Raw genomic sequence first — 18,470 nt, 5'->3', positions numbered from 1 at the left:
CCTCCAATGCATCACATCATAGAAGGGGAAAAGTAACCCTCAAACAGGCCCGAATGTAAAGTTGTAAAAGAAAAAAAGTGACCTGACAAGCCAGTGTACAGTCTAGCAGTGATGTCTCTGCACTGTTTCACTTATTTTCTACAAAATCATTTTGTACTTGAGTAAATAAGAAATCATAACCAGTCTTCCTCTCCAAATCCAGCTTTATGTTTCTATTTTTGACACATGCAGTTTATACTGGAGGAACAAGACGTGCTTCTACAGTTTGGTTGTGTATTTATTGAGTTACAGCAGACCTAAAAGTAGAAAATGAAAATGCAAGCGGTATTCCATACAAGCCAACCAAATGTACAGTATCTCAGATACTTGTCTGAACATGAAACTAAAACAGCAGCAACAGACATTCAGCCAGCAAACAGCCAGAAACCTGCTCTTCAGACCAGGTCGATTCAAAATGACAGTTCAATTTCAAACTTTTAACTCTGTGCTTGCACAAAAGGATGCGAGGGGTTTGCAGTTTAACCGATAAAACACAGATATCCCTTTAAATCTTGAAAATTTGCTGTTTTAAGAAATATGAAATTGTGAAGCTCATGCAAGCAGTTAACGATTATTTGCCAAAGATTTCAAATTCTTTTGCCGTTTTCCGGAAAAAATCAGCACAGGTTTGATCATTTATCTCTGTAACCTAAGAATTCATGAACCATCTGAATTAAATGAAGGAGCTTCAGTTATTTTAACATGCGTGAAAAACATTTGCACCACAATGTTCTTGGCGAGTCCAGTCAAGAATATTTCAAGTTTTTAAAACAAAGAGCTGATGAGCTGAAACCATCATCATCATCATCATTATCAGCTTGTACTCGACCCAGTTCTGAGGCAGGCAGGACATGTCAGATAAAGAAAGCTGAAAAGGCAGCGTGGTGCAATCGAACAGACACTCTCTTCTCTATGCCATTCATCATTTCAATATCAGAAGAAAAGAACATTCTGTACTGTTTGAGCCTCTTGAACATGCGCCCGGTACTGATGCAAGAGCACACCAGCTGATTAGAAAAGACACTAGAAGTTAGGACGTACAGTGCATTAATTCATTCGTTTGTCCTAATGCGGTTTGTCTTGGTCTGCGCATGTGGCTGCTTGTGTTCATTCTCTGGCCGTCGTGCGCTCTCAGCACATTCATTCCCTCTAACTGCCCCTCTACAACTTGTGAGTGATTTCTGTTCCATCACCAGCACGTTTTTATGAGGGCGAGTCAAAGTGACGCAGCAAAAAAAAAAAAAAAAAAAAAAAAAAAAAATTAACAGTTTCTTACCAGTTTGAACAGCTAAGCTGGAGATCAAGTGGCCTAGCATGAGAATATCTATTACTACAACGCGGATATATGCAAGTGCCATCAAATACTACTCACAATGAGTAGTGACAAATTATGATTTTCAAAAAAATAGGACTGATTTTCAGCAAATAACAGACTATTATACACTTTGATCTTAAAACAACAACGAAAACATTCCAGGTTTCGGGGCACCAGTCAGACTCTTTTTTTAAAAAATGTAACAAAACTTGCCCTCCCAGTAAAACTGTACAAACCTTTTTTTTTTTTTTTTTCTTCCTTTTTTTGCAATACAGAAAAATATTTACATGGATGTTTCTTTAAAAAAAAGAAAAAAAAAAAGTGTAGTAGTAGTAAGAACAATGCATCAAGTCCAGCTTTGGCACTCCTCTTCATGTCAGCGTCTGCACCACACATCGGTGCTTTCAACAGTGGAACTTCCAAAGGGCGCTTTGCGATGACATCACAGGCAGACAGTTACATCACTGGTTCCACATTTGGTCATCTTGAGTTGTAACGTGATGGTCGGTGACTCAGCAGTCAGTGATTTATCTCATCTGGAAGAGAATCAGATACAAACAGGGACTCAAATTAACACCTGGGCTCACCAAGATGCCAAAGCACATGACAGTGAAATGTTTTTATTGTGACTGTAAAGCATGTCGATCAACCTGTTTAACAAAGAAAACACTCACCCTCCAATCACCTTGAGCTACCCACTAAATATGAAGCACTTCATGAATGTATTAGGACTAGTAAATTCAAGACAGGAAATGGTTTGTTTCCATTTTCTTAAAGTTTATTATTCAAAGTGATTCTCTTTTTTCCAGATGTAGTGTTCTTGTCATTTCTGCAAGTCACTGCTTCACTATAAATTTAAATTAGTGTCTTCTCTAAAACAAGGATTATCTCATAAGAGATGGATTTCTGTTGAAACCAATTTAACTGTCATGTTCTCAGAAGCTCCCAATAATAATTAGACTACACTTGGCATGAGCAGAAGATATGAAAGTATCCCTAGCTAGTTTTTACTTATCAATTAATATATTAACAACTTATTTCTCTTCCCATGCTTTATTTGTATCCTCTTTAGAGGGTAGGTTGAGCCTTGGTAAAGCATTGTAAATTATTATTTGACCTTGTACCAGGAATAACTCACTCATCAAGTTTATCTGGTGTAACTGTGACCGAGTTTGGCAACAAAATATTTCACATAATTCCAAACCAGTAAGCATCTACAACAACAGGCCTTTTCCACAGAAGAGATTTTGACAAGTCACAGTAGCACAGGTGTGAATAATAAAATGAATGATGTCTGAATTCCATTTAGCTGCTTCAGTTTCGGGCTCCTGGTATTGTGCACGCTGGCTCACTGCTATGTTGTTCAAAAAAAAGGTCCGTTATTTACAGGCTCTTTCTCCAACAGTTGTTGAAAAAAGGTATCGTAAAAGTTCCTCCCAAGTATAAATCAGCAGTTGTCTTAACCAGATTTCTCAACTTTAAGTGTGTTATCTGAAGTAAACAAAGAAAAGAATTTGCTGATATAGGAAGTGGAAAGGATATTTTCTGAGCTATTAAAAGTTGCTTTTAACTGTTTCCTGTGAACTATAGGATTACCTTTATCATTTGATTTTCATACAGAGGTGGGAAACAATGTACACATATAAGTACTTCTTTACAATTTAGATTAGATTAGATTAGACAACTTTATTAATCCCCAAAGGGGAAACTCATTTGCCACCAAATCAACTCATGCAGACAACAAACACTATAGACAATACATTCACGTTACACAACAAATAAATAACATCATAAATCCATTTAGACATGATAGACAGCTGAAAGGTGCTATGGATCTAAACCACATCTAAAAGTGTTCATTAAATAATTGCTGCTGGAACAAAAGACTGTCTGAGTCATTCAGTAGGACACTGAGGCGTCACTAGTCGCTCACTGAATGAGCTTCTGACATTAAAAACACTATAAAAAGTTCAAAGTACAGAACTGATTTTAGTTTGGCCCTTGTTCTCTTTTCTCCAGTGACCTCAAGTGAGTCTGGGGTAAGACTAATCACTAAGCCGGCCTTTCTGATCATCTTATTGATCCTGTTTTTATCATCCACAGTGATGCTGCCTCCCCAGCAGAGCACAGCATCAAAGATTCTCTGGTAAAAAACATGAAGAAGCTTCTTGCTGATATCAAAGGATCTAAGCTTCCTCAAGAAAAATAGTCTTGACTGAGCCTTCTTGAGTACAACCTCAGTGTCCGAGTAGACACCAAGATATTTATAAGACTGGACAATTTCTATCTGCTGACCCATAATTATCACTGGGAAGACATCCTCCTTCTTCCTCCTGAAATAAATAATTAACTCTTTGGTCTTCATAGCAAAAACACAGTTCTCCCTCATATGAGCAGAGGAAAGGAATGCCACTATTTTATTAATATTGTTTACAGATTATATTTTAAATCAACCCACCTAAATTCACTATCAAGCTTTCTTGTTTATTTCAAAACAAATAAAATTTGGAATCCATCTTAACGCTATTTTTGTTGTTGTCAAAAAATACACAGCTGCTTTCCCCCTTTTATTATATGAAACTCAGATATGAACTGCAAATGTGATTCTTATCAAGTGAAAACAAAACAATATTGGCTACACAAGTGAAATTTGTCTACATACACTTAGTTCTGCCTCCTGCGACAGTAACACTGTGTGTGTGTGTGTGTGTGTGTGCGTGTGCAAGCATCTGTCTACATCTTCGATGCTAATGATGGTGTGGTCCAAATATCATCCTGCCATCCCAGCATGCCATTGGTTTGAAGGACCAATCGGAGCTAATTACACACTAATAACTTCCTAGGTGGATGGAGGCTGCAGCTGTGGCATCTTAAAGGAACAGTTCACCATTTATTCATGTATTTATTTAAGCCAAGTCCCACAGTGAACATCATTCATCAATCTATTCTCTATAGCCAGTTATTCCTGTTTAGGGTCACAGGGACCTGGAGCCTCTCCCTGCATGCATTGAGCCTGCACAGCAGCAGCTATGTCTAACTCATCTTCTTGGTTTCACTCACAGTTAACCCTTTTGTGATCAGTACAGAAGTAATAAAATCTCTTATCCTTTACAGCTGCATGAATCATCAGAGAATAATCACCTGACTCCGCACTTCCCCTCGGCTCAAGTGAGCTTTTTAGCATCTCATTCAGCTCATTGTTTTGGTTCTATAGGCTGCAACTTTACTGTTTTGGTTCACTCTCACAGCACTCAGTGTTGTTTCAAGATGCAGCAGGCAGCTGTTTTCAGATAAAAAAAAAAATTAAAAAAAGCTCTGCTGATAAACCCTCTGGATGCTACTCTCTCTGCACCCAACCGGACATGCAGATAGATGTTAGTCAGTGACTAATCTAGAGAACATAGATAAGTATATCAAGCTGAAATGTGTTTCTCAATACATCTGTCAGCTGACCAAATGGATGCTAATGCTGCTCTGTGCCTGCTAGATGTGTTAACAAGCTATACTTTGCTAACATGCTAGCCAGATAAACTTCACAAGGTCATACTATATCAGGTACATGTAATATTTAGCTTGTTATGGAGCTCTGTCCCTACATGGCAAAAGAAAAAAAAAAGATCTCACCTACCATCAACCAGTGACCCTCCCAGGTTGCTCCAAGGTCAGAACATCAGTTTCTGTTGCCAGCCGCTGTCTTTCTAATCCTCCTTCACTCTCCTCCCCCACCGCCACGGTTACCTTTACCCACCTGCCAAACAAACAGACACAAAGTTTAAACACAAACAGATTCCTTCTAGGAACTGGAAACTAGATCAAAAGAAATATTTTTTTTTATGTTTTGCAGTAATAATATTTCTGTGAAAGATGCCATAAACCATGCATGAAAATCTATCTGATGCAACATTCAACAAGTGCAAACAATGGAGTAATTCAGCATCCACAAATCAATTTGATATTATTTCGGTCACATGTCACAATCCCTCCTGAACATTTTCTTTAAGTAAACTTGATATGTCCAAACAGTGCTGTGTTTTTAGACTGCTTTCACAAATGATCCTTTGAAAATCTAAAAATTGGCAGTGAGCTGGCCTTTATTTTGTCTGTATAACATATTTATCACACCATAAAATAAATATAAGACAAAAGATCAGTTCCTCTCCTTCTTTTCACCCACCTCCCTTTGTCAGCAGTGCTAGAACTGGTCTGGTCTGGTCTGGTACGGCTCAGGTCCGTCACGCTGTGAGCTAGTCTGTCTGTCAACCACTGGACTTTGTCTTGGTCGGACAGTTTTGAGTGCTCTGTAGCAGCTGCTGTGTTCTCACCAGCCTCCTCCACTACACCGAGGTTTGTGGGATTTAGAACAGAGAAAGCACAAGGTCAAATAAGGATAGATGTATAAAACATATGTATAAAACATATAATATGAAACATATGGTATATATAAAAAACACTATTTAATTTTCTCCTCCAAAATCTACCGTTTACAGCTTTGGCTTCCAAGGAAACGCTCTGGATTTTCTCAGAACTGTTCCCGTTCTGCTCCTGGCCTGCTTTCTGCTGCTCAACAAGGTTTTGGTTTTGGAAACCTTCCATCCAGTCCAGAGTTTCACCATTCCTCAGTGCCGAGCGGTGGTCCTTGAACCAGCGGACAATGTCAGTACGTCCCAGGCTTGTTTGGACTTCCAGCTGGCTGTACTCTTCAGGAGACGGCCACTGGGTTCGACAGAACATCTGTCAAGATAGATCATGGGACCAGACACGAAATGTTAACATCATAAAAAGAATATTTAATTAACTGATATATAAACAAAGTGATTTATTAAGACTATGGAATAAACAAACATGCAAACATCAACAATCTGGGAAAATCAAGAAGTACAATACCAGTCAAAAGTCTGGACACACTGTCTCATTCAAATGAATGGGACAGTGTGTCCAAAATTGGGCTGGTACTGGATGTCCAAATTTTGACAAAAGTGAACCCGAGGCCCACCTACTACCTTTTTTGGAGATTTCAACTACATCTCATGGTCTTCCTCACATGTGAGGAAAAATGCCAGATGCAGTTAAAAACTCCTGAAAAAAGCAAATTAGTGGACCTTGAGTTAAGATGTTTCCAGTCTCTACTGTTTTTTTTTGGAAAATATTGTTTCCAAGGTAAAGATTTAACTCTCAGACTAATGTCCACATATGCGTCTCATTTTCTATAAAAGGGCATGTATTTGCAAAGCCTTTTGATAGAGTTTATGTTTCAGACACACTTATAATTGATCAACAATATGAAACTTCATGCGTACATTTTTTAATTAATTAAAAAAGTAATTGATTAGATTAGTAAAAGGTTAAGTATATAGCAGACTTTTTTGGGGGAACTATTCACTGACAGCATGTGCTTGTGCAATATGTTACACAGTATGAAACAACTCATCTGCAGTACTCTACTGAGGCTTTTCAAGTCATCACATGAATGCACATTATGTTCCATTTAAAGGCTTTCAAGTCCTGTTGGAGCAGTATTGTGTCTAGAAAAGTATCCAACTACTTCCTTTAGTTTGTCAGATCTGACCTGGTGGTCACCTACTGTCTTATCTCACTTGTGATATTCAGGTGTCAGCCCGTCTTATCATGTTATGTCAATCACACTGCTTTTCTTCAAGCACCATTACAATACTGTCTCACAATGAATCCCTTAATTTCACACAACATCTCACTTCACATTCTATTAAAAAGGTGCCATCTCATTGACTAATCTCTTTAAAAGTTGCAACTCATTAATCTCATGATACCATTACCAACCTATTTGCAATTAAAAGAGTATTCAAGTTCTACCTTGTGGTATATTTTAAAACATTGTTATGTAATCTGCGGTGATGTTGACCTCGCCTTACCTCTCTGAGCAGGGTGAGGGAGCGGCTTGTGATGGGAGCCGGGCTGGTGGAGGCGGACAGGATGGGAGGATGGGGAGAAGAGGAGGACGACGAGGTGAGGATCGGAGGAGATGCAGAGGAGGAAAGGGTTGGGGGATGAGGAGAAGAGGCTGCGAGCACAGGGGGGGAGGAAGACGAGGAGGAAGAGGAGAGGACAGGCGGGTGAGGTGAGGAGCGGAGGGGTTTCCCGTCCTGCTCGCGATGAGAAGCCCCGTTGAGCAACGTTCCCGGTCGGTCTCCTCTGTCCTCGGTGTTCTTAGAGGCCATGGTGAGTAAAGCCTTCTCCATGTTGTCCCTCAGTGCTCTGCGCTCTGAAAACCAGCAGTCCACCTCAGTCTTGGACAGCCTGGTCTCCTGGGCCAGCTGGTCTGCAGCGGAACAGAGTTCAGTGGATCAGATGAACAGTGTTACCTATAAGTGGATGTTTTTTGGAAGCCTGGGAATTCAGTCTCCCTCTAGGGGACTTCAAATGGGCTCATTAAAAACATTTCTGCTATTCTTGTCATGCAGGCACCCTCCAGAGACAGACCAGCTCCTTTTGGGTGAAAGAAAATTAAGTCAGATGCTGTGAACTTGTATAAATAGAAAAAAAACACGACTGAATTTCCTTAAAGTAATTTAACATCTAAGTTACAAAGTGAGCATTTCAGACTTGGCAAGAACACAGCCAACTGCTAATGCGACCATTGAGTCTTACCCAATTTGTCTTACTTCAAGAAGCAAAGTTTCTGATGAGTAGTTTGAAAGTTCTGTAATAATCTCTCAGCAACTTCACAACATAAACTTTGCCTTAAAAAGAGATATGTGTGGAGAGCTGCCGGAGTGCAACACGGTTGACAGAGGCAAATATTATGCCCTCACATAGAACATCTGAATTTAGGACTAGAGAGGAGTCCATCAAGAAACTGTTAAGTAAAAAAGATATTTGTTTGAATGCACAGATAAACATCCTGTACATAAACTCCCATGAATTGTTTCTCCTCTAGTTAGTAGCAATTTACGTTACATTCATACATACATGCCAGTACTTTGCCAGTTTAGTATTTCTGAAAAGGATATTGTTTCTGATGCTGTAGTTTCACATGTTTAAGTGACTAATATTTTATTACTCCCCTCTGGCACAAATAAAAACCACAGAGCATGCACAATGAAATATTTTAAAGATTCACTATTTATCTTTTTTTTTTTAAATCCTGATCTGCTGATATCTCAAAACTGTCCCAGTCCTAGCCATCACTTTTCTTTAATGACTTCCCCGTCTCCCATCTTTCCTGCTACCAAGTGTTGTAAACAACAATCCAAGCTAGCAAAAACAATCTAGAGTACCTAGCTCTGTCTCAGTTGGAGAGCTGCTTCTCTGGAAACTCTCCTCCAGTGCTTTCAGCTGTTCCGATGACTTCCCCTTCACCCTCTCCAGCAGGGGAAACTGGCTGGGGACCGCCTTCTTTACGGAGCCATCTTTAGGTGTTGGCGTCACTTCTGCTTTCACCAGCACAGGGGGTGGAGGAACACCTTCAAGAGGTACAGAGGCAGAGGGAGACTTTAAGGACCAAGAATGCTTTTCCAAGACAATACGTGTGTGTGTGTGTGATATTATTAAAATGACACAGCAGCACAAACACAGATCTTAAAAATCATTATTAACCGACTACTGACCATGATTAAGCACAATTTGCTTTCTCAGTATGATTTGTTTGTTCTGATATATTTTGCAGAGATTTAAAATGAGCTTGTTTTTCATCGTTTTTGATGTGTAGCACTGATCACACCAAATACCTTTGAGATTAAGGAGCCTCTGTTCACTGAACCACTTCTTTATCTCTCCTCTGGACAGCCCCGTGGTCTCTATCAGCCTGTAGATCTATCACATGACAAGATGCAACATAAAATAAAACAATAACCACAGGTGTTTATCAGTGACAGTCTTGCGTTTTAAAAAAAGGCAGCAACACTAAATTAAAACATAAAAGCTGACACAAAAATAACACTGCCTAGAAACCTTCTATGTTGGACTTATATGGCAAGGCACAAAAAAATATCATTTCACTCACTTATTCTTACCTCATCTTCCTCGGGGAAAGGACACTGTGTGTAGCTGGATCTCAGCACCGATAGCTGCTCAGCTGTTTTATTGGGGTCAACTGTGAAACTCAGCACTTTAGGTGACGCCAGCTTGGATGTGGGCATGGGCGCAGAGACAGTTTGAATGATGGATGGTCGCTTGCTCTCTGTGGCGATCACAGGAGACGCCAGGGGTCTTTTGAGCGACTGCGCCACCTGTGGTAAACAGAAATTTGTGGAGAGTTGATGATGGAGTTTTGTAAGTTATAGGTCTATTAAGTTAAAGCAAGTAACTCCATGTTCTATTCAGTTTACATGAACGTTTACTGCAGGAGAACAGAGTTGTGTTCAGACTCTTTACCAGGTCAGATTAATCTAGATGGGCTGTAGATTCTAACTAACTAATCTTGGCCCACAGTTGGATAAATGCCCAAATGGTTGTTTTTTGTTCTGTTGTCTACAAGAATCAGGGTTTTGTACCTGGTTAGCCACGGTGAGTGCCAGCGGCGCACATGTGACAGTGGAGCCGTTAGCTACAGGAGTCAACACCAGGCTGGTCTGTCCCAGGAGCTGACAGGGGAGGGACTGGAGGACAGAGGCTGCAGACTGCATGTGTTTGGAGGCTGTATTGGGAGCAGACGGGTTGGTGGATGATTGGGAGTTGAGCTGAGGAGTTACGACGGTGAAGGTCTGAGGCACAGAGGAGATTGTACCGTTGAACATTTTCTTCCTGGCTTCTTCCACCTGTTATGGGAGAAAAGTATTCATTATACTTGCATGTTTAAAATGTGTGTGTATGACTGCTAAGCTGCACAATTCTGGATAAAATGATACTATGATCCTGATGATTGTTTTGCATTGTTGCTTCATGACATTCTGACAATTTTCAGTCACATTTGATAATCAAAAGGTTGCATGTTTACAAATGGACAACATGGTATAAATCATATCTTACACTGTAATCTCATATTTATTTCATTATATATTGCAGGTCTGTTGTTTGTTTTTGTTAAGTGACATGAAAAGTGAAAATGATCTATAATTTGATCAGTAATCAAACAAAAGCTTACTCCCTGATTGGTGGTTATTACAAAACAATTCATCTACTTCTGCTTTGAGCAATAAGTTGCTTTAGAGTGATGTAGTATGGCACATTTCCTCACCAACCTAATATGCAGCTCAGGATAATAATTCTCAGTGTCTGGATTCTGAATGAAGAGCATTTCAAACATAAAAAGGTGCTAGACGCACAGTTTCTATCACCATTATCATTTCTTACTTGTTTGGAAACCTGCTGATGCTCTGTTTGAGCAACTGAATGACAGAAAAAGATCTGAAAAAATACACCAAACAACACATAGGAAAAAAAAAACATTATTATTACTACAGTTCCTACCTCCTCAGGTGACCAGCTAATACCCTGTTTGAGCCTCTGTGTGGTGAACCAAACTTTGATTTGCTCCTCTGGATGTTTTGAGACAGCAGTGAGCCAGGAGAGCTCAGCCTGTGTTGGGTAGGGGAACTTGTTGAAGGAAGAGATGAGTGTCAGGTTGTCGTCCAGCGAAGGATTGTATTTGGTTGTGTTGAGGGGCACTGCAATCTTCGGCACCTGGAATAAGAAAGTCAGCAATGGCAAATGAATGGTGTTTTTTTGTGTCCCAGAGAAGATTAATGACTTCTACAGGCACTGTTTTGAGTTACTGTGTTCACAGGAATGCATTATGTCTCACATGGTACATATTAAAAAACAAATAAATAAATAAAATAAAATAAAAAGGTAGTTCTTTTTTTTTTTTTTTTTAAATAGGTTTGTAATTTCCAAAAGACATTTATTGAAAATAACTATATAATTATCTTCCAATTATGCATTTCCTACAATACATATATGCTAATTTTAGAAAATACTAAATTTTCCACTTTTAAAATCTGACTCTCAATAGAGTGCAATAATGTAAAGGAATAGTTTGACACTTTGGGAAAGACACTTATTTGCTTTATTTTTATACCACTCTTGTTTCTGTCCGTTAAATATGTAGCTAGAGCCAGGAGACGGCTAGCTTAGCTTAGCTTAGCCTAGCATAAGGATTAGGAGCAGAGGGAGAAGGCTGGCCTGGCTTTGTCCAAAGGTAACAAATCTACTACTACTACTAGCACATCTAAAGCTCACTAATTAATATGCAATGTCTTGTTTGTTTAATCTGTACAAAAAAATGGTAGGGGTATCTTTTTTTTTTTTTACCTTTGGACAGAGCCAAGCTAGACGTTCCCCTGGTTCCAGCCTTTATGCTAAGCTAAGCTAACTGCCTGCTAGCTCAAGCCTCATATTTGGAGAGTGGTATTGATCTTCTCTTGGCAAGAACACGAACAAGCACATTTCACAAAATGATTCCTTTATCTGCACAGGAATAGATGAAAGAAGAATGCCTCCATTGTGTCCCACCTGGGTGTAGTTTAGAGGCCGCTGTAGTGAAGGCATGATGTGAGAAAGGCTGTCTGCTTTGAGCAGAGTGGACTCCGGGATGATGACCGTCCCGTTCACATTGACCGCTGTGATTGGTTTCTTGGCCAGATCAGTGGTCAGTTTACCCAACTGAGACTCTGTCCGTTTATTATCCGATGACATTATTTTTGGTTTACCGATCTTGACTGTGGTGGGTTTGCTGAGTGGCAGAGTGCCCAGTTCCTCTCCTTTGCCAGAAATGTTGCTGGAAGTGTTGTAAATGACTGCATTGTTACTGCACCCCTCTATCGTCTGTTCCAAGATTGTCTGATTGTTCATTTTGATGCGTTTGAATTTAAAGTTGCTCTCCCCCGGGTGACACCTCTCGTTGTGTTCTGTCAGAGTGTCGAACTTCTTTGTGTTGAAGTTACAGACAGCACACAGGTACAGGGGGTTGAGGATGACGTTAGGGTGGTTGGCGTCTACGTGTTCTTTGAAAGTGTTCAGGTTCTGTGTGGAGAAGGGGCAGTACTTGCACTCGTAGCCCCCCTGCTGCCTCCGCTGAGGCTTGGAAATGTCTGGTGGCTCAGTCACTGGGTTGTCTGGAGCTGCAGGGGGGTCAGAGGCCTTTCCTGTCAGGTCCAGGTCCACAGATGGTTCTGCCTCTGTTGAGAGATCTGTCTCCATAGCACCCTCCTCAGTATGGTTCTCTGTTGTTGTCTGGCAAAGGAAGACGGCAGTTTTCAGATTAAAAAGGACACATCTGGAAGCATTATTCACACATTGATATCCGAGTTGTATCATTCCCCTATTTTTATGAATTAAATACATATGAGATTCCATAGAATCCATGGAAAACTGAAATCAACAACAATTAATTTACCTAGGACAAGAAAAGGATGAAGATAAATGAAACGGTGTGGCATAACACACAAAAATTGCTTACAATCACAAGGTAGAAACTTTTTTTACATGATTTTGGTCATTAAAAATCCACCTTTCCACAAATTGTTCAAATATTGATTCATTAATTCTGTCATATATAAAAAGTAGAATATATATTTATATAAAAAAATGAAAACAAGCCATAAAAGAAATAAATATTAGAATTTAAGTATTCCATCTCATTCATTTAACTCTAATGTCCCAAACATAATGAAAGTGTACCTCCATGTTGTGCGATTCCTCGGCCTCATCATCCAGCTCAACCATGGTCTGCTCCGGTCGGATCATACAGGGAATGGAAGCCTTCCGCCGACTGGACATGATGATGGTGGATAATGGGTTTGTCCCGGTGGACAGCTGTCCTCACTTGGTGCTTTTGTTCGGCCAGGGATGTTGTGAAGGAGACTATGGCTGATGAGCCCAGGATGCAGGAATACTGTCAGAGTAGTGGGTGAAAAGTACAGTCTAAGGTGCCAAAGATTAGCCAGGGGCACTGGCTTGTACTGGGACACAAGCCTGGACTGTCTTTTATAAACAGGAGAGGTAGCAAGCACAGGACAGTTCCTGGGATGGGGCTGAGCAGCCAAGGAGTCAGAGGAAAAGTCCTCCCCTGTGGGCAGGATTAGTGGCTGGAGAGAGAACAGGGCAATGCGAGGTGAAGGTCTAGTAGAGATGGGGCTGTTGTAGTATAATGCAGGCTGGGCTCGCTGACAGTGTCAGCTCCAGTGCTGGCTGACCTCCTGGAAATGCATGACAGGACACTACCTAGAAGGGAGAAAGGAGGAGTAAAAAAGATTTTTTTTATAAATATCAGAAAATAATTCTTATTTTCATTTTGTTTAAAATTTCTGCTCCTTCACCTTAATGACTTCTACTTCTCCCATTAAAGATTGAAGTGGAATTAATCAGTAAAACCAGCAAGGGGTCACAGCTCTTACATGGATTTACGTGGTCACTCAATATAAATCAAAGGAATACAGATGGACTCAATATTTTGTACCATGTATGTAATTATTGTCCAAAAATCCATGTAAAAACAATAATCTTTGATTAATTTCACCAAATAAATCCAGAACTAGCAAAAAATCTAAACATTGGTAAAGAAAAATAGATACCCCTTTCAAGTGCCTTTGAATAGTTAATACTGCAGGTACAAAACAGGCTGGTTTGAGTGTGTGAAGAACTACAACCTGATGGTTTATTTAAGCTCAGCGGTGTCCCATTGTATCTGCAGAGAGCCACAACACAAAAAAAAGGTAGAGCCAACTGCTGCCAGCGGGCAAAAATGTCTCAGTGATGAAAAAAGGTCAAAGAAGGCTGACAAACAAACAAACAGTGCAGCATAGCAGACAGTCTACATGTGGTCAACTGACTCACAACACTGCTGCTGAGAAGAAAGTGCAGCATAGGCTTGAACAAAAATGTTTTGTAGCCAAGAATCTTACAAAGAACTAGAAGCTAATAGCAGTGGGTTAGACAATGAAATCATCAGACACTGGAGGACTGAAAAAGCCTTACGAGTTTTTCTGTTTCATGCTGGTGGAAGGAAGGAGCAGCGTGTGGATAGATGGACTTGCTGGCAAACCAGCAGAAAGCTTTTAGCACTGTGATGAGTCTAAAACTAGAAATATCGCCTCATAGTTGTATGCCTCCGCCAACCAGTCAAGTTACAGTTTACATCCATGTCTGTCCAGACTCATATAATATTTGTAGTGAAGACTGAAGGAATGTAATAAAAGGTGTTAGATGTATTTTCCTTGTATGTGTTTACATGTTCTGCCAATAAAGCTGATTTTGACAGAACACAAAGTTGTAGCCATAACAGTAGAAGATGCTTCAGATATGGATATTGTAACTTTTATAGATATTGTAGCTTCTGCATGGAAGCTACAAATTCTATAACGTGGATGCTTCACACACATCTTCAACCCGGCAGCACAGAAGATCTAAACAGTCACCACAGTTTCAAGATGGGAATCCAAGATTAGTGTCACCAATTCAGTATCTGAACAAATGTAAAATATGGTCACAATCTCCCCTTCTGTTCCTGAGTTATAGCGTTGGATAATGGCCAAAAAAGTGTTTTTGCATTATTGCAACATTATGATATCACAGTGAAGTTGACCTTTGTCGTTTTGGATATAAAATGTCAACACTTCATTTTATCCTATTAGACATTTGTGTGATACTTTGTCATAATTAACACATGAATTCTTGAGAAAAACTTGCTTTGTGAAGTCACAGTGACCTTGACCTTTGACCTTTGACCACCAGAATCTAAATCAGTTCATGCTTGAGTCCAAGGGGACGTTTGTGCCAAATTTAAAGAAATTCCCTCAAGGTGTTCCTGAGATATCGCATTCATGAGAACGGGACGGACAGACGGACAACTCGAAAACACAAGGCCTCTGGCCACAACTGTCATCGGCACAGAGGCATAAAACCCCCAAATTTGGGCTTATGTTTGTTTTAGGTCATTCTCCATCCATCTCTCTCTTTTTTTCTCCCCATCATTTCCTGTCACGTGTCTTCCGTCGGCTCTATAATGAAGGCATAACATTCCCCCAAAACAAATTTTAAAGAAGTATGAGTCAAGCTATAAAAAAAACACACTACATACTACAATACCCATAATGCAACTCAATAGCACATTTAATTTGACCTCAACTGCCTACAAAATGCTCTAAATGCTCTCCCTCCAGAGTCACAGAAGACGGTACATAACTGTGCAGGCTGAGTCGGACTTATCGTGTAAACTGAATGTCTGCTGTAAAATTGGTGGTGTGCCCCTTTAAGCTGATATTTGCTACGAACCTCCCAACACTGAAAAATGTTTGAGTGACACATTGAGTGTGTATGTTATCATGCCGACTAACACTACACGCATTTACAAAAACACACACAGTATGCATACAGGTCTGCAGCTGTCAGAAAAACAAGTTGTTCTGAGAAATATTGACTATTTTCATAAATCAGATCATGCTGCAGAGCGTGAACAGAGTGAGAAACCACAGACAAAGCAGCGTTAGATGAGCATCTTGAAAGCAGAGAGCAGCTTTATTTGGGGTTTAGTGAGATGACACCGCCGTCGAGAAAAAGCAGTTATGAAAAACTGAGGGAGAGTGAGCAATGGAAACTTTCCCAGGGTAATATTATAATGAGAGGAGAGAGAGGGAGAGAGGGAGAGAGAGAGAGAGAGAGAGAGAGAGAGAGAGAGCAAGAGAGAGAGAGAGAGAGAGAGAGAAGCTTATCTGACTGAAAACAGTCGATTGATATTCTGGACTCATGCTGAAGCTTCATACTCATATTCACATGAGTAAAAAATCAAATAAGTCGATGCGGCGATGGTGCTCTTTTATCAGGACATAATGAGGTTCCATAAAACCAAGTCAGCAAAGAGGGCAAGGGAAAGTCCTTCCAATTTAAAATCTCCTCTATACAACGCTACTTAAATATGTTATGCTTATGAGTAAATATTGACAGAAGAAATTGGTTTAACCCCACCAAACACCAACGCTATTTAACAGTCTGATCAAACTCATATTTTAAACCAAGTTACAGTGCAAAAGGGTGGGACAGCAGTTAGTATGCGAGGAGTAAGACCTCGGCTCAGCAGGTTTGGACTATACTCTGCAATCAGTGTCACATATTTAATCTGGACCTCTCCAGCAGCGACACATGAATCAAATCAAGGCTTGAAGGCTGTCATTTGTTAGTCTTCTTATTGTCCCGAGATATCTCAACTCCTCAAACAACCCACTGAGGCATCATTAGAATGCAGACTCATTACCATGGTGTCGCTATAGCAACTGTGGATGTAGAGCTGTAATCAAGTAGCTGCTACATCCGTATTACTGATAGAGACTGTACAGTGATGACCCGACTGCATGTGGGACTGTATTTGGTGTGAAGAGGACGGCAAGATAAGACAGAAAAAAAAAATGAAATCCTCTGGTAAATGGGAATCTTGCAAAAATTACTGACAGGGTGTGTGTCTTGAAAGCCTGAAAAATCTCATTCCTGCAGGATGCACAGAGTGGTACATACTCAGCTTCACTCACTGAGTGTTGACGGGGAAGGTCAAGGAACAGTCATGAGGAGAAGAAAAGACTCCACTCAGAATAATTAGTTAGTCATGGACAGAATGTAGAAAAGATGTCTCTGCTAGCGGGAGAGGTTACAAGGAGGTGTGAAGCTATCTCATTATCCTACTAACCCACACACGTGATGTAAACACGACCGTGTAAAGCACGGTGGCGTTGTGCAGCATACCGGTGCGCACACTTGCTCTTCCATTCGCTATCACTCTGTCTCTCAGAGTCTGCCATTGCCCCAAATCCGGCAATGTAGCCAACATCTGGTGAGAAGGGATTGATAGATGCATCTGCCAGCTGCATCTGAAGTGCCACTTTATGTGACCTGCTGAACTTCTGCTCCCTCACTGCTGACACAGCCTCAACACTTTTTAGATGTGCTGATGAGTGATAGCGGCAGAACAGAAACGGAGAGACAGCGCTAAGCTGTAGATGAACTCTTTACCTCCCACTGGTGTGTTGAACCCACACAAGCTGAGCAGAGAGCGGATGAGCAATTCCATTTATGCAACATCCATATTAGTAAGCTGTAAACACAACCGCTACAGAACTTAATAAAGTCGGTGTTGTCAACTCTGGACAAGGAGGACATCAGACACTGGTTTGCATTACAGCCTGACTGATATCTTGCTCGGCTGATGTTATCAGCTGATACCGGCTTATCCCAGATATATCATTATAGGTGTATTTTTTTAATTATAGTTATTTATATTTATTAAATTCCTAGTTAAGTTTACTGTTTCACTGCACTGATGTCATTTTGGTCAATAAAGTTTAACTGTAAAATATGCTGCCTCCATTACATATCTTTGTCACATTTGAGGGATCATCATCTAAAAAAAAAAAATCAACATCGGTCGGGCTCTAGTTTGCATATTAATTATGCGCTTATTGAGTCATATATAGCTAAAGTGAGATGGGGAATTTTGAGCAGAAGCTGACTCAGAAAAAGGAATCTCTTACACAATATAAACACAAACGGCTCTGCAGTTTGAGTTGTAGCAGTTGAGTTGAACTCGTGTGCGCCGGCTGACTGAAACAAAGAGAAAAGCCTGTGTAAAGAGTGCTGAACACTGAGGATACACTGGCACCAACAGCCTCTTCCTCTCTCCACTCTATCATTTCCAGCGGAGGAGGGAGGGGCTGCTCTCTTGCTGCCTTGACTGCTGGCTGCTTGGGAGCACCGGCCACCATAATGGAAAAAGCACTGGTACAGACTGTGAGGCTGATTAAAGGTAGAGTCAGTGATTCTGGAGAAAGATTGTTCAATACACTTTTTTGTCAAATTCAGCAAATATCTCCTCATAGTCTGCTAGCTGTCTGTTCTGTGTGTGCACATTAAAAAAAAAAATCTTCATAGGAAGCGCTGGCTCTATAAATGGGAAAAACAAACAAAGTGGCTTGGACTGTGCCACACAATACCATTCCAGCCAATCAGCAGAGGGCGTTCGTGCTCGTGCACAGGACAGGGGGAAGTGATCAGAGCAGCTGTCTGTGTGAGGACATGACAGTTTCCCGTCCCCAGCAACCACTGAATGGTGAGGGAGGACTGGCGAAATGGAGAGAGGCCATGACCATTTCACACAGAAAGTGTTTTTTTACACTCCGAGTCTATTTCTGTCACGTTTAGTGAGGCGTAGTCTGAGCAG

General features: G+C 40.5%; 1 protein-coding gene across 3 annotated transcripts in view; it reads right to left on the bottom strand.

Moving 5' to 3' along the window:
* Positions 1 to 259: 259 nt before the first annotated feature.
* Positions 260 to 18,470, bottom strand: part of LOC122986746 (zinc fingers and homeoboxes protein 2-like) — a 29,120-nt gene continuing 10,909 nt past the window's right edge. For 2 of the 3 annotated variants that reach the window (XM_044358080.1, XM_044358079.1), the window contains 12 exons: positions 12,950 to 13,492; positions 11,783 to 12,502; positions 10,739 to 10,951; positions 9,823 to 10,086; positions 9,343 to 9,558; positions 9,058 to 9,142; positions 8,608 to 8,793; positions 7,243 to 7,649; positions 5,833 to 6,085; positions 5,529 to 5,688; positions 4,983 to 5,102; positions 260 to 1,890 (listed from right to left, as the gene is read on the bottom strand). In XM_044358080.1, the coding sequence (XP_044214015.1) occupies positions 4,985 to 5,102; positions 5,529 to 5,688; positions 5,833 to 6,085; positions 7,243 to 7,649; positions 8,608 to 8,793; positions 9,058 to 9,142; positions 9,343 to 9,558; positions 9,823 to 10,086; positions 10,739 to 10,951; positions 11,783 to 12,502; positions 12,950 to 13,048 (2,721 nt within the window). In that variant the 5' untranslated portion in view covers positions 13,049 to 13,492 and the 3' untranslated portion in view covers positions 260 to 1,890; positions 4,983 to 4,984. Of the gene's footprint in view, positions 1,891 to 4,978; positions 5,103 to 5,528; positions 5,689 to 5,832; positions 6,086 to 7,242; positions 7,650 to 8,607; positions 8,794 to 9,057; positions 9,143 to 9,342; positions 9,559 to 9,822; positions 10,087 to 10,738; positions 10,952 to 11,782; positions 12,503 to 12,949; positions 13,493 to 18,470 lie in introns of all 3 variants that reach the window. The other variant, XM_044358081.1, reaches the window with a different exon arrangement.

Source organism: Thunnus albacares, chromosome 8 (assembly GCF_914725855.1).
Source record: "Thunnus albacares chromosome 8, fThuAlb1.1, whole genome shotgun sequence".
In the NCBI taxonomy this organism is placed as follows: Eukaryota; Metazoa; Chordata; class Actinopteri; order Scombriformes; family Scombridae; genus Thunnus; species Thunnus albacares.
This window is presented reverse-complemented; position numbering and strand designations above follow the sequence as displayed.